Raw genomic sequence first — 17,875 nt, forward strand, 5'->3', positions numbered from 1 at the left:
TAAAAGCCTCAGTGAACCATGGTTGGAGCCCTGGCCTCCTTCTGGTAAGAAAGTGCCAGTCTCCAATTCCTCTTCCTTTGATTAGGTCACCTGTTTCATTTCTGCACGCTCATTCCTTCCTTGGAACACGTTCTCTCTCAAATAGGGCTCTTCTCCTGAAATCATAGCCTCTAAATGTTCAAAATTCATTTCTTTACATTTGGAGCCATCTTCAATATAAAAAGGAAAAATCCTATTGGGTATGACAAGAATGTAACTTCAGGAAAAAAAAAAAGAGCAACAAATGTGGCAGATGAAGGAGTCTTTATGAAAGCATATGATATTCCTCTGGGCATTAGTAAGAAATCTTGCCAAATTAAACATCACCATGATTGACTACAAAATATTCATGTGACATGATGTGTTTCAAACATGATTCTCACGTCACATGTCAGAGAGTTAATATAAATTATCTCATTTTCAATATATAAGAATTATGAAAAAAACTACTTCAATTAGAGAATACATAACTCCAGAGAAGAAAGAAGACACTGTATCATAGAACAACATTTCAAAGCATTACATGATTTTGAATCAATTCAAGAAAGAAAAGAACAGGTGGGAATTCACTATATTCCTTTGTTTAAAAACCTCCAATACCTTCCTATTACCTAAGAAAAAGTTCACATACCTTAGTGTGTATACAAGGCCTTCCATAATGTGCCAGCCTTCTCTTTCTCAGTTTTTCTTTAATTGCTTTGTTAAGATATAATTCACATCCCATATAATTCACCCATTTAAAATGCACAATGCCATGGTTTTTTAGCACATTTACAGATATGTGAAACAAACACCACACTCAATTTTAGAACATTTTCATCACCTTAAAAAGAAATTCCATACCCACCCCCTCGCCCTCTTTCTCCTCTCCCATCCTTAAACAGCCACTAATAATTTCTGTCCCTATAGATTTCCTGATTCGGGATTTTCATATAAATGGAATCTTTTGTGAATGGCTTATTTCACTTAGCATAATGTTTTCAAGGTTCATCAGAATTGTTGCATGTATCTGTACTTCATTCCTTTTTTGTGGCTGAGTGATATTTCACCATATGGATATACCATATTTAATTTATCCATTCAGAGAGACATTTAGATTGTTTCTAACTTTTGACTATTATGAATAATGCTACTATAAACATTTGTGTGCAAGATTTTGTGCAGATGTATGTTTTCATTTTTCCAGGGCTTATATGCCTAAAGTGGAAATGCTGTAACATATGGTTGCTCTCCACCATGTATCTGTCAGTGTGTCATATTGTGCTGGATTGTGTGTTTCTGTGATGTTGGAAGCTATGTTGCCAGTATTTCAAATACCATCAGGGTCACCCATGGTGGACAAATATTTCAGCAGAGCTTCCAAACTAAGATGGACTAGGAGGAAGGACCTGGCGGTCTACTTCTGAAAAAAATTGGCCAGTGAAAATTTTATCAATAGCAGGGGAACATTGTCTGATATAGTGCCCCTCAGGTTGGAAGGCACTCAAAATACAACTGGGGAAGAGCTGCTTCCTCAAAGTAGAATCGACCTTAATGGCATGGATGGAGTAAAGCTTTCAGGACCTTCATTTGCTGATGTGGCATGACTTAAAATGAGAAGAAAGAGCTGCAAACATCCATTAATAATCAGAGCATAGAATGTAGGAAGTATAAATCTAGGAAAATTAGAAGTTATCAAAAATGAAATGGAATACAGAAAGATCTATATTCTAGGCATTAGTGAGCTGAAATTGACTGGTATTGGCCATTTTGAGTTAGACAATCTCATGGTCTATTATACTAGGAATGATAAATTGAAGAGGAATGGCACTTCATTCATCATTGAAACAACATTTCAAGATCTTTCCTGAAATACAACTCTGTCAATGATAGGATAATATACATACATGCCTACAAGGAAGACCAGTTAATATGACTATTATTCAAATTTGCACACCAACCACTAAGGCCAAGAATGAGGAAATTGAAAATATTTACCAATTTCTTCAGTCTGAAATTGATCAAACATGCAATCAAGATGCATTGATAGTTACTGATGATAAGAATGAGAAAGTTGGAAATAAAAGAAGGATCCGTACTTGGAAAATATAGCCTTGGTGATAGAAAAGACACTGGAGATCACATGATAGAATTTTCCAAGACCAGCGACTTATTCATTGCAAATACATTTTTTCAACAGCATAAACAGTGACTATACACAGGGACCTCACCCAATGGGAGGCACAGGAATCAAATTGAGTACATCTGTGGAAAGAGATGACCAAAAAGTTCAATATCTTCAGTCAGAAGAAGGCCAGGGGCCGACTGCAGAACAGACCATCAATTGCTCATATTCAAGTTGAAGCTGAAGAAAATTAAGATAAGTTCACAAGTACCAAAATACAACCTTGAGTATATCCCCCCTGAATTTGGAGACCATCTCCAGAAGAGATTTGATGCAGTGAACACTAATGACTGAAGACAAGACAGGTTGTGAGATAACGTCAAGGACATCATATATGAAGAAAGTGAAAGGTTATAAAAAGACAGGAAAGGAAGAAAAGACCAAAATGGATGTCAGAAGAGACTCTGAAGCTTTCTCTTGAACATAGAGTAGCTAAAGCAAAAGGAAGAAATGATGAAGTAAAAGAGCTGAACAGAAGATTCCAAAGGACAGCTTGAGAAGACAAAGTTAAGTATTATAGTGAAATGTGCAAAGACATGGAGTTAGAAACCAGAAGAAAAGAATACACTTGGCACTTCTTAAACTGAAAGAACTGAGGAAAAAATTCAAGCCTTTAGTTTCAATGTTGAAGTATTCTTTGGAGAAAATACTGAACCATGTAGGAAGCATCAAAAGAAGATAGAAGGAATATACAGAGTTATTGTACCAAAAAAAAAAAAAAAAGAATTGGTAGATGTTTAACCATTTCAGGAGGCAGCATATGATCGAGCACTGATGGTACTGAAGTAAGAAGTCCAAGCTGCACTGAAGGCACTGGTGAAAAACAAGGCTCCAGGGATTGACGGAATACCAATTGAGATGCAACAAATTTATACAGCCCTGGAGGTGCTCACTCATTTATGCCAAGAAACTTGGAAGACAGCTACCTGGCCAACCAACTGAAAAAAAAATCCGTATTTGTGCCCATTTCAAAGAAAGGTGGCCCAACAGAATGTGGAAATTACAGAGCAATATCATTAATATCATAAGCAAGTAAAATTTTACTGAAGATAATTCAAAAATGGTTGCAAGAACTGCCATAAATTTAAGCCCGATTCAGAAGAGGACATGGAACAAGGGATATCATTGCTGATATTAGATGGATCCTGGCTGACAGCAGAGAATACCTGAAAGACGTTTATCTGTGGTTTATTGACTATGCAAAGCCATTCAAATGTGTGAAGCACAACAAATTATGGATAACATTGTGAAGAACTGGAATTCCAGAACACTTTGTTGTGTTCCTAGGAACCTATACATAGACCAAGAGGCAGTCATTCGAACAGAATGAGGGGATACTGCATGGTTTAAAATCAGGAAAAGTGTGTGTCAGGGTTGTATCCTTTTACCATGCTTATTCAATCTGTATGCTGAGCAAATAATCTGAGAAACTGGGCTATATAAAGAAGAATAGGGCATCAGGTTTGGAGGTAGACTCATTAATAACCTGTGATATGCAGATGACACAACCTTGCTTGCTGAAAAGGAAGAGGACTTGAAGCACTTACTGATGAAGGTCAAAGACTACAATCTTCAGTATGGATTACATCTCAACATAAAAAAAAAACAAAAATCCGCACAACTGAACCAATAAGCAAAGTCATGATAAATGGATAAAAGATTTAAGTTGTCTAGAATTTCATTTTACTTGGATCCATATTTAAGGCCCATGGAAGCAGAGGTCAAGAAATCAAATGACATATTGCATTGGGCAAATCTGCTGCAACAGACCTTGTTAAAGTGTTAAAAAGCAAAGATGTCACTCTGAGGATTAAGGTGTGCCTGACACAAGCCATGATATGTTCAATCCCCTCATATGCATGCAAAAGCTGGTCGATGAATAAGGAAGACTGAAGAATTGATACCTTTAAAACATGGTTTTGGCAAAGAATATACCATGGACTGCCAGAAAAATGAACAAATCTGTCTTGGTAGAAGTACTGCCAGAGTGCTCCTCGGAAGCAAGGTTGGTGAAAATCTCACGTGCTTTGGGCATGTTATCAGGAGGGACCGGTCCCTGCAGAAGGACACTATGATCAATAAGGCAGAGAGTCACTGAAAAAGAGGAAGACCCTCAAAGAGATGGATTGACATAGTAGTGGCAACGATGTGCTCAAACACAGCAATGATTGTGAGGATGGCCAAGAACCAGGCAGTGTTTTGTTCTGTTGTAAATAGGGTCGCTATGAGTTGGAACCGACTCACTGGCACCTGACAACAATTGTCTGAGGAATTGCCAGACTTTTTCAAAGTGGCTGCACATTTTATTTTCCCACCAGCAGTGTAGGAGAGCTGTGATTTCTCTACATCCTCACCAAAGCTTGTTATTATCTGACGTTTTGATTCTAACCATGTTAGTGGTGTGAAGTATTATCTCTTTGTAGTTTTGATTTGCATTTCCATGATCACTAACGATGTGGACCACCTTCTCATGTATTTCTTGGGCATTTGTTTATCTTCCTTGGAGAAATATCTATCCAAGCCCTTTGCTGATTGTTAAACTGTGTTACTCTCAGTTTTTGAACTACTTAATAATAGCATATTCCCCAGACTTCATTCATCTCATGTCTCGTCTTGCTGAACTCAGGCTCCTTTGAAGGAGGAGTTGGTGCCTTGAATTCATTTGTTACTCTCTCTGTCTCCTAGCCATTATGGTAATTGCGCATTACTAATTGCCATATTATTAATATACTAACAGTCATTAGTATATTATGGTAGTTACTCACTACTAGTATATTATTAGCATATAGCAAATATTCATTAAATTATTCACTTTTTATTTTTTTTACATATAAAATTTCAATGATAAGAAATGAACAAAAGTGAAAAGAGCAAAACATCCACAGAAGATTTACAAAGCCATATATATAGATTCATTTTCTGTCTTCTCAGCCCTTCAATATTTGGCTCATTTCTGCATTATTCCAAAGCCTCATTGACTCTCCCAGCTGTAAATGATATTTCTCTCCTCTTAACTTCTTATTAATTTGACCAATTAACAAATATATTCTGTCTTGTAATATCTCTTCATAGCTGAAATTACCATTTTAATAGTTGATCACATGCATAACGGAGAATCAAAAAAAAAAACAAAGACTAGAAAAGAATTAATATTTACCCATGAAACACAATCCTGGTACAACCACTATTGACATTTGGTATATTTCCTTCCAGTTGTTTTTATTTCCTCTAGATATATGTGTATGCAGTTTGCTTTTACCATAGATATAATTATTATAGCTGCCATTGGAATCTTATGATTATTGAATCTTTCTGACATTTTCTATTCTCCGTGAGGCAGACCTTGAAGAGATCTATTAAGAACTGTAATGATTTTCACATGGTTTGCTTTCCATGACTTCTGGCAGACAGTAGGGGCTCAATAAACGTGTAATTTTGTTTGCTTCTCACTCCTGTACTTCATAGCCACAGGTTCGAAACAGGTGAAATGCCTTTCACAAAGCACTTAGTAGTGAGAAAGAGCCGGCTAGGATAAGGGTGTGTGGGATTTTGCACTGTGCTGGGCATTTCTTGGGGCACCAAACCCAACAGGCTCCTGAAGAGAATGCCGGGCCTACTCTCCCTGTAGGTCTCTGGCACTGTTTTCTTTTTTACTGTTAACTATTTAATATTTTAATTTTTTAAATTGTTGTAAAAATATATATAAAAAATTTTTTTTTTTTAGCACAATTTAATGTCTTTTCACTTGTATGATTTAATGGCACCAACTACGTTAATCATGTTGTGTAACCATCATTGATACTCGTTGCCAAATTTCCCATCACCATGAACAGAAACTCACTGCTTCCTAAACAAGACTCCCTCTTTCCCCCTCCCTCCTCCCACCCCAACCACTAATAAGCTTTGGTCTCTATACATTTGGCATCTGGCTATTGATTATGGCCATGAGAATGCAGGTAATGGTGGCATCACAGAGTCCCCAGAAGACAGGTTTCCTATGCTGGCAGATAAAGGATGGAGCAAAGTGATGTTTTCAGTGCTGGAGTCATTGACCCTTACTGCTTTTCTATCATGTGACTCATGTTGATATCCCAAAGACACCAAAACCAAAAAAACCAAACCCGTTGCCCTCGAGTCGATTTCGACTCATAGAGACCTTATGGGACAGAGTAGAACTGCCCCATAGTGTTCCCAAAGAGTGCCTGGTGGATTCGAACAGCTGGCCTTTTGGTTAGAAGGCATAGCTCTTAACCACTAAACAGGGGATGGAAATATTAGTCATGGATCCATGGGCATGTAGAATATGTTGGGGGTCTCTCAGCTCCTCATCATCCTAGGTTAATACTTATCTTCAAATTGAAGAGTGGGTTAACTCTGGAAGTTTAAGTAATGCCCCTTCTGCTGTCCTTTATGTCACCAGTGTTTATAAAAAAAAAATAATAAATTTTTTTATTGGCCTATAATTTCATTTTCACAAAACTCTCACTGAATTACTTAAATGCAAGAACCCAAAAATGCCTTCCTGATTAAATGGCATTTTAAACATGTAATACAGGTTTGCTTCAGCAGAGCCAGCTCATGTAACAGGCAAAAATCAATAACTCATGCCACGGGGTGCCTCTCTTGTGATCATCTCCCAACTCACACCCCCCTCTGCCAGAGTGAAAAGGGACAGTGGCTGAAAAAAACTCTCATAAATCTTGGCAAACAATTTCCAGGTGACACTAAGAGAGAAATTGTGCCTCTAATGATATTCTTACAGGGAAATTGAACTTTCCTTGAAAAACAAAAAAGAGCCAAGAAACTTTCTTTTCATCTTAACTCACTCTCTGAGCATATAGATCAAAACATGTCTTCTGTTCTTAGGTGAGCATTCTGCACACGGAAAAACCAAGAACTGACAGCCTGATGAATCCTTCCCACACCTGGGCAATAAATATGTAAGTTCCCTAATTTCATTCACTGAGCTACTCATTAATATCTGTTTCATTAGACTGCTGCAGCTTAGATTATTTTTAAAGACTTTTATAAGCTGAAAAGTTAATGGTTTGTGTCAGTGAACCTGTCATTGTCTATTTGTTAAAGCAAACTGTAAGAAGTGTTGCCAGAAATAAAAAGAAAGAAAATGAATGCTTTGAGGGCCGCAGAAGAGATTCTTCTAGTTGCCCTGCGTACCTAAGGAATGGCACGGTTCACTCTTTCTGTCTGTTGATAGTATTTTCTTTTAAATGCTGTCTGCTTGCCTTTACCAGGGTCAGTATACACTAACAGTGACAGTTAAGTAGAATTCTGTTGCTAAAGAAGACTCACAAGACCCAAAATTCCTGCAAATTTGTACTTTACTGGAGGGGAAGGACACAATAGAGCAGCAGCATTGAAGCAAGGATGTGCATCACAGCCGAAGGCTGTCTCAGCACACAGGGCCCAGAGAGGCCAAGTGGGAGCTTCAATTGCCCTCCCTCTATAAGGACCATTCCAAGACACACTTTGTCTCAAACCAGGAACCACCAACATGAGCACAAAACACCTCAAACAAAGGAACTCAAAACGCATTCTCTGCCAGGGTTCCTTAAATCTTGCTGGTCACATAGGTGTATTCTTGCTATATAAGAGCCCCGATGGCAGAGCCTCCCAGGAGCCTCAGAGATACCAGGTGGAAATCATCAATCTCACTGTTAATCAATAAACAATTGGAACTCCTCAAACCTATGGCTACAAGCAATACAATTATTCACTACAGTCTATGCCTTGACCAGGGCTCAGTGCAATATAGGTACAATTCTTAAGTAAAACTGTTCAGGCCAATTCCAGAGCTGCTGGAATCAACCCTCCCAGTTCAATACAGGATTGCCTTTAGCTTTCCGAGAAATGGCTAAGGAGATTTTCTTCTGACTTTGTCTTACTTGTCACAAGAAGCATTGATTAAGTGCCCTGGCAATTGGTGTCTAACGCTTAACAGAGCCTGCAGGAAAATCTACCCTTTGTCTACAATAAAAAATATATATATATATACACACACACATACACACACACACATACACATAAACATATATACATATATATATAGAAACAAAACAAACCCTTTACTCTCAAATCGAGTCCAACTAATAGCAACCCTATAAGACAAAGTAAAACTGCCCCATAGGGTTTCCAAGGAGTGCCTGGTGGATTCAAACTGCCGACCTTTTAACCACTCTTAACCACTACATCACCAGGGTTTCCATATATGTATACATATATATCCAGGATAATGAACCGTGGTGGCTCAACTTTCAGATGCTAACCAAAAACCTCCATAAAAGACCTGGTAATCTACTCTGATAAAGATTACAGCCTAGGAAACTCTAGGTGGCAGTTCTACTCTATCACAAGAGGTCACTATTAGTCGAAATTGACTCAATAGCAACTAACAACAATAGCATGTCCAGAATTGGCCTGACCACAATGGTAGCCTTTCTGGATAAAACATCCAGGGTGAGGAATCATACTGTTGTGTCAACTACCTATGCCTACTGCCAACTACTAGTAAATAAGTGATGTCAACCATGTTTTTCCATCCAGTAACAGGAGACGGCAGGGTTTTAACAGGAGACGGAGACAGAGGAGTGCTATCCAGACACATTCATCAATATCAGAATTGCGTTTCTCTCTAGACAGCAATTGGGGGTGGATTAGAATGAGAGGAATCTGGCCTTTTGTCCATTCCTTTAAATGGACACTTGCTAGTGCAAGGTTTGAGAAGCTGAGCATGGAGTCAGGGGGTATAAAAAGCTAGTGTGTAAAAAAGCTTCCGTGTAGGGTCGCTGTGAGTCGGAACTGACTGTGGCAACAGGTTTGTTTTGTTTTGTTTTGCTAAAGACAATCCTGTATTGGTTTACGGTTTCTTTGGGACCCTGTGGCTAGAAAAGGAAAACTTTCTCGATTATAAAAATGTCCACATTTTAGTAGCCATTGTCTACCTTGGAGAGTGACAGTCTTCAGTTAGAAAAAAAGAAAAGGTACATAGGAATCAAGGAGTAGTGCTAACCCAAACATGCTTCATAAAAGGGTGTTTATTCCTTTCAATCTTGGTACTTTTTAAAATATACCAATATACCTAGCCTCTGATTCCATGTCTTTTGATTTGCAGAGTAAATAACTCCTGTTGCTCTACATAATGATGTTCTGAAGAATAAAGATCAGAAAGTAATGGGAAGAAACAAGTTGGCATCTATCAATTCTACTATTTGTCTTACTTTTTTCTTTCACAGATTTCTATTAGCAATCACTCTGCTTCTAATTTAGTAACCAGTGAATTACGTTGTAGGCTGTCAGTTAGAATCAGATATTAACTGAGAGATTCAGAATAATAGAAATGTATTCACCAGAACAAGACGAGTTGGAGAAAGAAGATGAGAGATCTGAGAATTTATCCAACAGCCAACACTAACACAGAAACGATGACCTATGTTAAAAATTACCATTTCAAAATAAGAACCTAGCTATATTTAATTCTTCCTCCTTCATATATTGATAATCTATTATGTGTATTGTATTTACAAAGGATCAGGTGGAGCTTGGAGATGCTCTTAAGAGATGCTTGATTTAGCAGGGTGGAGGAAATTCCAAAATACTTATATGATACTTGTTCTCTGGAAAACTTCTTCTAGTGGGAGCCTGAAATCACACATAAGAAATAAGAAAATAATTAAAAAAAAAATTAAAACACAATATGGTCATAATTGATGCTACTTCATACATTCAAACTAATCGTAAAGTCTGTTACTTTTATATCAACAAAAGGATGATTGATAAGGGTTTCAAAAATATTATCCTTTCTTTGTAAGTGTATTGTTAGATTTAGAGATCATAATTTTTTAAGAATAAGAAAAAGATTATCTTGGCTTAAATGTTCCCTTTATAATTTACTTTGGTTCCAGATATTAGCCAGTACCACCCTCAAAATACTTCTTTGTGTTAAATTAGCTTACCATGAGTTTTGAGGGTCAGTAGAATAAAAAATGGGGGATATATTGGCTATATGCATTTCTATACATACTAGTGCTCATTTACAATGTAAATGTGTTCTTTTTAAATTATAAATGTATAAATATAATTATAGATTAATTATGATAGGAATGACAATGACGACACAGTTAAAGGAACTGATTTGCTGTTACATACAACTGATGAGGCCAAAGTTTCTAGGCAAAAATGTGAAGCAGGCAAAAAGCACATTCCTTTCTTATTGATGCCAATAAATAATCTGAAACAAAGTGGTTAATGATAAGTGTGGGGGTGTTATGGGGGTAGACAGAAACTATTTAAACCTATGTGGGGGCTAAGATGTATAAAGAACTAAATGTAAAAAAGGAGACAGTAGAAGAAAAATCAGGAATGCTTTATCAACTCTGTAAATTTTCAAAACTAAATTAATATATGAAAATCCAATAGAAAACATCAGAATTCTACAATATCAAGGCTTAAAACTTGCAAACATAAAAAAATACGGTAGATAAAATTATATAATACATAAAAACAAATTGGAAAAATGATTGTCATAAATTTGAGAGCAATTAACTAATATTCTGAATATACAAAGAATTTTATATTGCAAAACAGCAGAAAAAGGAGAAAGACCATGAATAGGCAATTTGTAGAAGAGGAACTAGAAATGGTAATATAAAATTATAGAAGAGTTCCTACATTAGTAGTAACTAAAAATGTAAATTAAGTCCAAAAAAATTTAACATATCTATTCACTTGGAGCCCTGGTGACACAGTGGTTAAAAGCTATGGCTGTTAACCAAAGAGGTAGGCAGTTCGAATCTACCAGCCACTCACTGGAAACCCTATAGGGCAGTTCTACTCTGTCCTGTAGGGTTGCTATGACTCAGAATCAACCCAATGGGGTTTTTCATTTTTTTATAAACCTATTCCCTTAATTTTTTTTTCTAATTTTTAATGGTATTAGTAATGCAAATAGATTCGTATGCTGCATTTAAAAGTGTAAATTGTATCAATCTTTCTGAAAAGCAGTTTATTAGTACTCCCTAAGACACTTAAAATATTCACATCTGTCACCTAGTAATTTCACTTTCAGAAATGTTCCTAAGGAAATTATTTGAAATGTGATTAAATAGTAATATTTTTAAAATGATAGCAAACATCTGGAAACAGTATAAATGTCCAACAGTAAAGAAATGATAAAATAAATTATACTGCATTCAATCAATGACATTATACAACTAGTAAAAGTAATTCTCGAGATAATTTTTTTAAATAACATGCTGTAGTCAGGGAGGGGCGCTGCTGCAACCTGCTTGCTCCCTCCCCTGTAGGTCTTACCCTTTCCTCATCTCTCCTCTGTTCTGAGTTCACATGAAGGGCTGAGGTGTGAAGGGAGTTTCAGGCCAATGAAGGGCTGTAAAGCCCAGAAGCTTGTAGGAAAGTCCCATCCCATAGATCCTCAGCAATGTGGAAAGTTAGTCATATCTATTTTATTCCTAGATGCAATTCACCATCCTTCTGTAATTTTCAAAATGGTGCCCTGATAATCTAAAAGCATCCTCCAGAAGAGCTGAACATGTTTTTCAATAATTTTCCTTACATTTCAAAATAAAATAATAGAAACTAAAAGGAAAACATCATGGGTAAAGGAGGTTTATTTTCTGATCCTAGTCTATGACCCTGAACACAATTCTTTTTTTGTTTTGTTTTTTTATTTTATTAATTTTTACTGTGCTTCATCAACACTCTCCTGTTCTTGACCTTGGCTTCCTCATTTCCATGCTTCCAGCTTTCCTGTCCCTTCGTGCCTTATCATCTTTGCTTTTGGCCTGGTGTGACAATTTGGTCTCATCTACATGGTTTTTACACGGTTGAACTATGTGTGTTATTGTTTGTTTTATAGGCCTGTCTAATCTTTGGCTGAAGGGTGAACCTCAAGAGTGACTTCAGTACTGAATTAAAAGGGTGTCCTGGGTTTATGTTCTCAGGGTTTCTCCAGTCTCTGTCAGGCCATTAAGTCTGGTCTTTTTTGTGAGTTAGAATTGTGTTCTACATTTTTCTCCATCTCTGTCCAGAACTCTCTATTGTGACCCCTGTCAAAGCAGTCAGTGGTGGTAGCCTGGCACCATCTAGTTGTGCTGGACTCAGACTGGTGGAAGCTGTGGTAGTAGTGGTTCATTAGTCCTTTGGACTAATCTCTTCTTTGTGTCTTTGGTTTTCTTCATTCTCCCTTGCTCCAGAGGGGGTGGGACCAGTAGACATATCTTAGATGGCCACTCACAAGCTTTTAAGGCCCCAGACACTACTCACCAAAGTAAAATGTAGAACATTTTCTTTATAAACTATGTTATGCCAGTTGAGCTAGATATTCCCTGAGGCTATTATCTCCAGCCCTCAGCCCCGTAACTCGGTCCCTCAGGAATTTTGAAGGTGGTTATGGAGCTTCTGCGACTTTGCCTTGTTAAGTTGTGCTGACTTCCCCAGTATTCTGTACTGTCTTACCTTTCACCAAAATTACCTCTTATCTATTGTCTAGTTAGTGTTTTTCCCTCCCCACCCCTCTCCTCCATCGTAACCATCAAAGATTGTTTCTTTCTGTGTATAAACCTTTTCTTGAGTTCTTATAATAGTGGTGACATACGGTATTTTTCCTTTCGTGATTGACTTATTTCACTCAGTATAGTGCCCTCTGGAGTCATCCATGTTGTGAGATGTTTCACAGATTCATCTTTGCTCTTAATCATTGCATAGTGTTCCTTTGTACATATATGTACCATAGTTTGTCTATTCATCTGTTGATGGGCACTTAGGTTGTTCTATCTTTTTGCTATTGTGAATAATGCTGCAAGGAGCATGGGTGTGCATATGTCTAGGCTCTTATTTCTCTAGGATATATTCCTAGGAGTGAGATTGCTGGGTTGTATGGTATTTCTATTTCTAGCTTTTTAAGGAACTGCCATATTGTTTTCCAAAATGGTTGTGCCATTTTGCAGTCCCACTAGCAGCACGTAAGAGTTCCAATCTCACTACAGCCTCTCCAACATTTGTTATTTTCTGTTTTTTTTTTTTAATTCTTGCCAGTAATGTTGAGGTGAGATGGTATCTTATTGCAGTTTTCATTTGCATTTCTCTCCTGGGTTTTTTTTAATGGCTAGTGATCATGTCTTTTAGCCTCCTGAATGTTTTCTTTGGTGAAGTGTCTGTCCATATCCTTAGCCCATTTTTTAATTAGATTATTTGCCTTTTTGTTGTAGAGGTGATTGATTTTCTTATTGATTTTAGAGATTAGACCTTTGCTGGATATGTCATGGCCATTTTTTTTTTCCCCCTGTCTGTAAGTTGTCTTTTTATCCTCTTGGTGAAGTCTTTTGATGAGCATAAGTGCTTAATGGTGAGCACATTTCTTAATAATACTTTGCACTGCCTTCCACATCTATAAAACTGGGGTAAAATGTCTTTTCTCCTAAGGCCATTATGATTCTTTGTTTAGAAAGTATTGCCACTATTCTTAAAGAAATCTGTCATGATACTTTATTATTAAAATAATGATTTATTCACTGCAACAATCATAAATTTATGAAAATGTTAGGGTTGTGAGGGAACTCAGTGACCATCAAGTCCTATATCATCACAATTGAAACCAACAGACTGAAATTTAGAGGTATTATAACACTATGAGGAAACCCTAGTGGTGTAGTGGTTAAATGCTATGGCTGTTAACCAAAATGTCTGCAGTTCAAAACCACCAGGAGCTCCTTGGAAGCTCTATGGGGCAATTCTACTTTGTCCTGTAGGGTTGCTATGAGTTGGAATCGACTCAAGAGCAACAGGTTTGGTTTTGAAACCAAAAATACAGATATTGGTATAGACATGTAAAATGAAACTTTCAACTAAGGAAAAATTTATTACTGAGGCAAGATCCATCTCCTCAGAAAGATTGCTGATATGGAATACAGCCTGATGAAAGCTCCAGCTTGTTCTTGTATACATCACTGATCTTTGACAAAATGATTAATACAGTAGTAATCATCAGGCTTATCCTAGTCACACAAGTCCAGGCTGTTTGCTTAGTGAACTATGCTGCCAACTCTTAGCTTCACTTGGAAACTCTTCCCAGATTCTAGCAAGCCACCCAGTTGAATCAAAAGGGATTGAGACCTTGCTATGTACTGAGCCAGGTGGAAGGAGAATATGACGTGGTTGCTGTCCTCAAGGAGCTTATAAAAGTGAAGAGAAATGCACATACAAATGATAATGTTAGGATAATATGGTGAATAAGATAGTAGTATACAAAGATAAATATGGTATCCCAAAGTTTTGTGGCAAATTTCTTAGAAGAGATGGTATTCAAGCTTAGATATTAAGGATAAGGAAAAAAAAAAAAAAGAAAAGACCTAGGAGAAGAGAGGAAGGGTTTTCTAGACAAAGGAAACAGCATGAGCAAATGCAAAAAAGTGAGAACCTGTACAGTGTGTGAAAGACATTATCAATAGCTGAATAGCCTAGATCTGTGCAATGTACAACTGGTGCTAGGTCAATAAACAGCTTGATACTGTTCCACAATGACATGAGTACAGAAACTGAGTATAAGCATTTAAAAATTCTTATAGCAATCTGAGACTACTGCAGCATTCAATTCATTTTATTATTTTCCAAAAATATCAGTTGATAACTAATTAGAAGTTTAAAAATCAACCTGGTACTTCACCCCAGATAGCTTGAGAAGTGCTAGCCTAGAGGATAAAGTTCAGTGCAAGGAGGGCTAGGAGACGATGCTGAAGAGTTAGAGGGCACTAGATCTTGGGAGTCGTTGTTTGCCATGGCAAGTGATAAAGAACCCCACAATGATAGAATGAAATCCATCATTTCTTTTTCTGAGAAGAATAAACTAAGGATATAAAATATGCAGAGGAAATTAGTTGAAAAACTGAGGGAAGGGCAGGGTCCACACCTGCCACTATAATCCCCATGATCCTTCTATTACACCATCCTCTGGCAGGTGCTAGACCATTTGTTGGTCCAGAGGCTCTGGGAGGACTTTAGAGATACCCCTCTCTAGAGTCCTTTCCACAGACTAAGGCTTGATAAGGAATCTGTGGCTACTACCTCCAGGCTATGGCAGCCATGTCTAGCTTTCTCTCAAGTAAGGCAACCATGTAGCCATTCTCTACTGGAGATCCTGTCACCTCCAACAGTGCCCTGAAAGATCAGGCTATGGATCTCCACTTCTATAACTGCCCTCCTGCCACCATATCATCCTCTTCCCAGATTCTAGCAAGCCACCATCACAGCCATCAGCAGCACCACAACATCCAACCCTGCCAGGCTGGGCCACTCTTCATTTCCCTCTTAAAACACACAAGCTTCTATCCCCTAGCCTTTTATGGACAAATACAGAAAGTTTTTTTTTTTTTTTTTTTTTTTTTGCACGGCAAACAAGAAAACCCAAAGACCTAGCTATCTTTCTTGTGATGGTGAAGTGGAGAGCTGCCTATTCATTTTTCTCCCTGATGAGTACACAGCAGCAAAGCATGAAAGTTACCAAATAATTTATTAATAATTCACACTATCATCCCAAGCAATAGACATTGAACTGTATCCAATTAGTGATAGAGTTAAGGATTTTAATGAAAAGAGGAATATGATTAGACTTGTGCTTGAGATGCATCATCCTGTGTTTAATGTGGAAAACTAATTCAGGAGGAGAACGATTGGGAGCACAGAAGTCAAAAGGGTATAGTGATATCCCATAGGAAAATGACAAGGACTTAAATTAGGGCTGCACGTACAGTGAAGACAGAGTTGAAGGGGTAGAATAGAGAAATGTCCGGAAGATCAAATTCTTGAGATGTGATGAGTGATTGGATGTGGGCAGTGGGGAGGGAGGAAGAATAGGAATCTAGATGATATCTGTACTCCTAGCCTGGGTGCCTATGTGGATGATGGAGCTAACAGCAAAGATTGAGATTATGGGATGAGGGAGGACAAGTGTGGCAGACAATATAGTGGTTTTTGTTTTAGACATGTTGAGTTTGAAGTGCCTGTGGGACATTCAAGTCGCTCTGTTAGCTGCTGTGGAGTCACATGGCAACCCCATGCATAACGGAATGAAATGCTGCCTGCTCCTGTACCATTCCCGTGATAGGTTATGGATTGGACCATTGTGATCCATAGGATTTTCACTGGCTGCTATTCAGATGTAGATCACCAGGCCTTTCTTCCTAGCCCATCTTAGTCTGGAAACTCCACTGAAACCTGTTCAGCATCATAGCAAGACACAAGGCTCCACTGACAAATGGAGGTACATTGACCGGGAATCAAACATGGGTCTCCCACATGGAAGGCAAGAATTCTACCACTGAACCACCAATGCTTCATGTCTAGTCACTCTACTGGATGGAAGTAATTCAGCTAATCACTAACTTTTCCCACCAAAAAAAAAGATCTCCTTGAGCATCTGTACTTCTTCACTTTCTTGGAACCTGAACATTTTTTTCTTTTGTTCACAGGCTGAGTCTTCAGATTCTATGTCCCGGGGTAGAAAGGGAGAAAGCCCTGTGGAATCTCCGAACCTGCTGGCCAGTCTGCACCAGCCACCTATCCCAGTAAAATGATGTTCGATGACACACCTTAATTTGATAGACTCAAAAAGAATCCTGCACCCATCCTGTCCTTTGAGATGGAAAGAAGCACACTGCTACATTTTATAGAAGCGTCCCTAGGAGAGCAAATTTTAGGAAAGGCATTTGTGAAGCAGTTCACCCAACAATCAAGGGAGACGAGCCCACGGAAGGCATGAACTTATCTTGAGTTTAAAGTTTCAAGAACCTACGGTTTTCATCTGTGGAGACTTTTCTACTTTCTTGGTGTTCTTCTATTACCTAATGTTTGTATTTATTGATTTCCACTATTTTAATGCAGGGACAATTTGCAAGTGTATTTTTAAATATTACGTAGAATTCATGCCATGCCACTTTGTACATACATTTTATTCATATTTTCATGTTACTTATAATAAATAATTACTGCACGTTATCACTAGTGGGATACAATTAAAGGTCTGTTGCTTGGGGCAACTAAAAATATCATCATGGGACTGTGAAAATGTAAATGGCATTGTCTTCTCATAATTACGAATGTTTTTCTGATTGATTGTTGGATTGTGAGTCCCTGGAATTCACTAATGAAAGGCATCTGTCCTGGGCGAGAAACGGACAAAGGATTCGTGTATCAGACTCAGTTCTGGAGGAGCCGGTTTACCATTTCTTTGTTCTTTCTATTTGTAATTCACACCATGTGACAAGGATGAAAGGACATTTGCAACATGCTGTAGTGCATTCATTAAGAGGATAACAGGATCGAGTTCTCATTAATCCACTTGGTTGATACTATCTCTGTTCATTTTTTATTTCTTTTTAGAAATGTAATAATTTATTCTACCCATCATTGCTAAATCTTCTGTTTGTAAAAACCAACACTTCACCAATACATACTTGTGATATTTTCACTGCATCACTTTCCTAAATATACCATATGCATATAGCTGCCACTTCATTAGGGGCAAATACTTCCATTCAGAGCTGACTGATCAACCTTGACCACTTTCGGGACACATAGGATCAACATGTCACTTTGGCTGAGGCTCTGTGGAAAGCTTAAGAACTAGTAAGCACGCCAGTGGCA

General features: G+C 37.8%; 1 protein-coding gene across 1 annotated transcript in view; it reads left to right on the top strand.

Moving 5' to 3' along the window:
* EMCN (endomucin) overlaps nucleotides 1-17,561 on the top strand; it is a 127,712-nt gene extending 110,151 nt beyond the window's left edge. The window contains exons 8-9 of the mRNA XM_064285508.1: nucleotides 7,070-7,143; nucleotides 16,702-17,561. Coding sequence (XP_064141578.1) covers nucleotides 7,070-7,104 — 35 coding nt within the window. The 3' untranslated portion in view covers nucleotides 7,105-7,143; nucleotides 16,702-17,561. The remainder of the gene's footprint in view (nucleotides 1-7,069; nucleotides 7,144-16,701) is intronic.
* Nucleotides 17,562-17,875: the final 314 nt, after the last annotated feature.

The sequence above is a fragment of the Loxodonta africana genome, chromosome 5 (assembly GCF_030014295.1).
Source record: "Loxodonta africana isolate mLoxAfr1 chromosome 5, mLoxAfr1.hap2, whole genome shotgun sequence".
Lineage (NCBI taxonomy): Eukaryota > Metazoa > Chordata > Mammalia > Proboscidea > Elephantidae > Loxodonta > Loxodonta africana.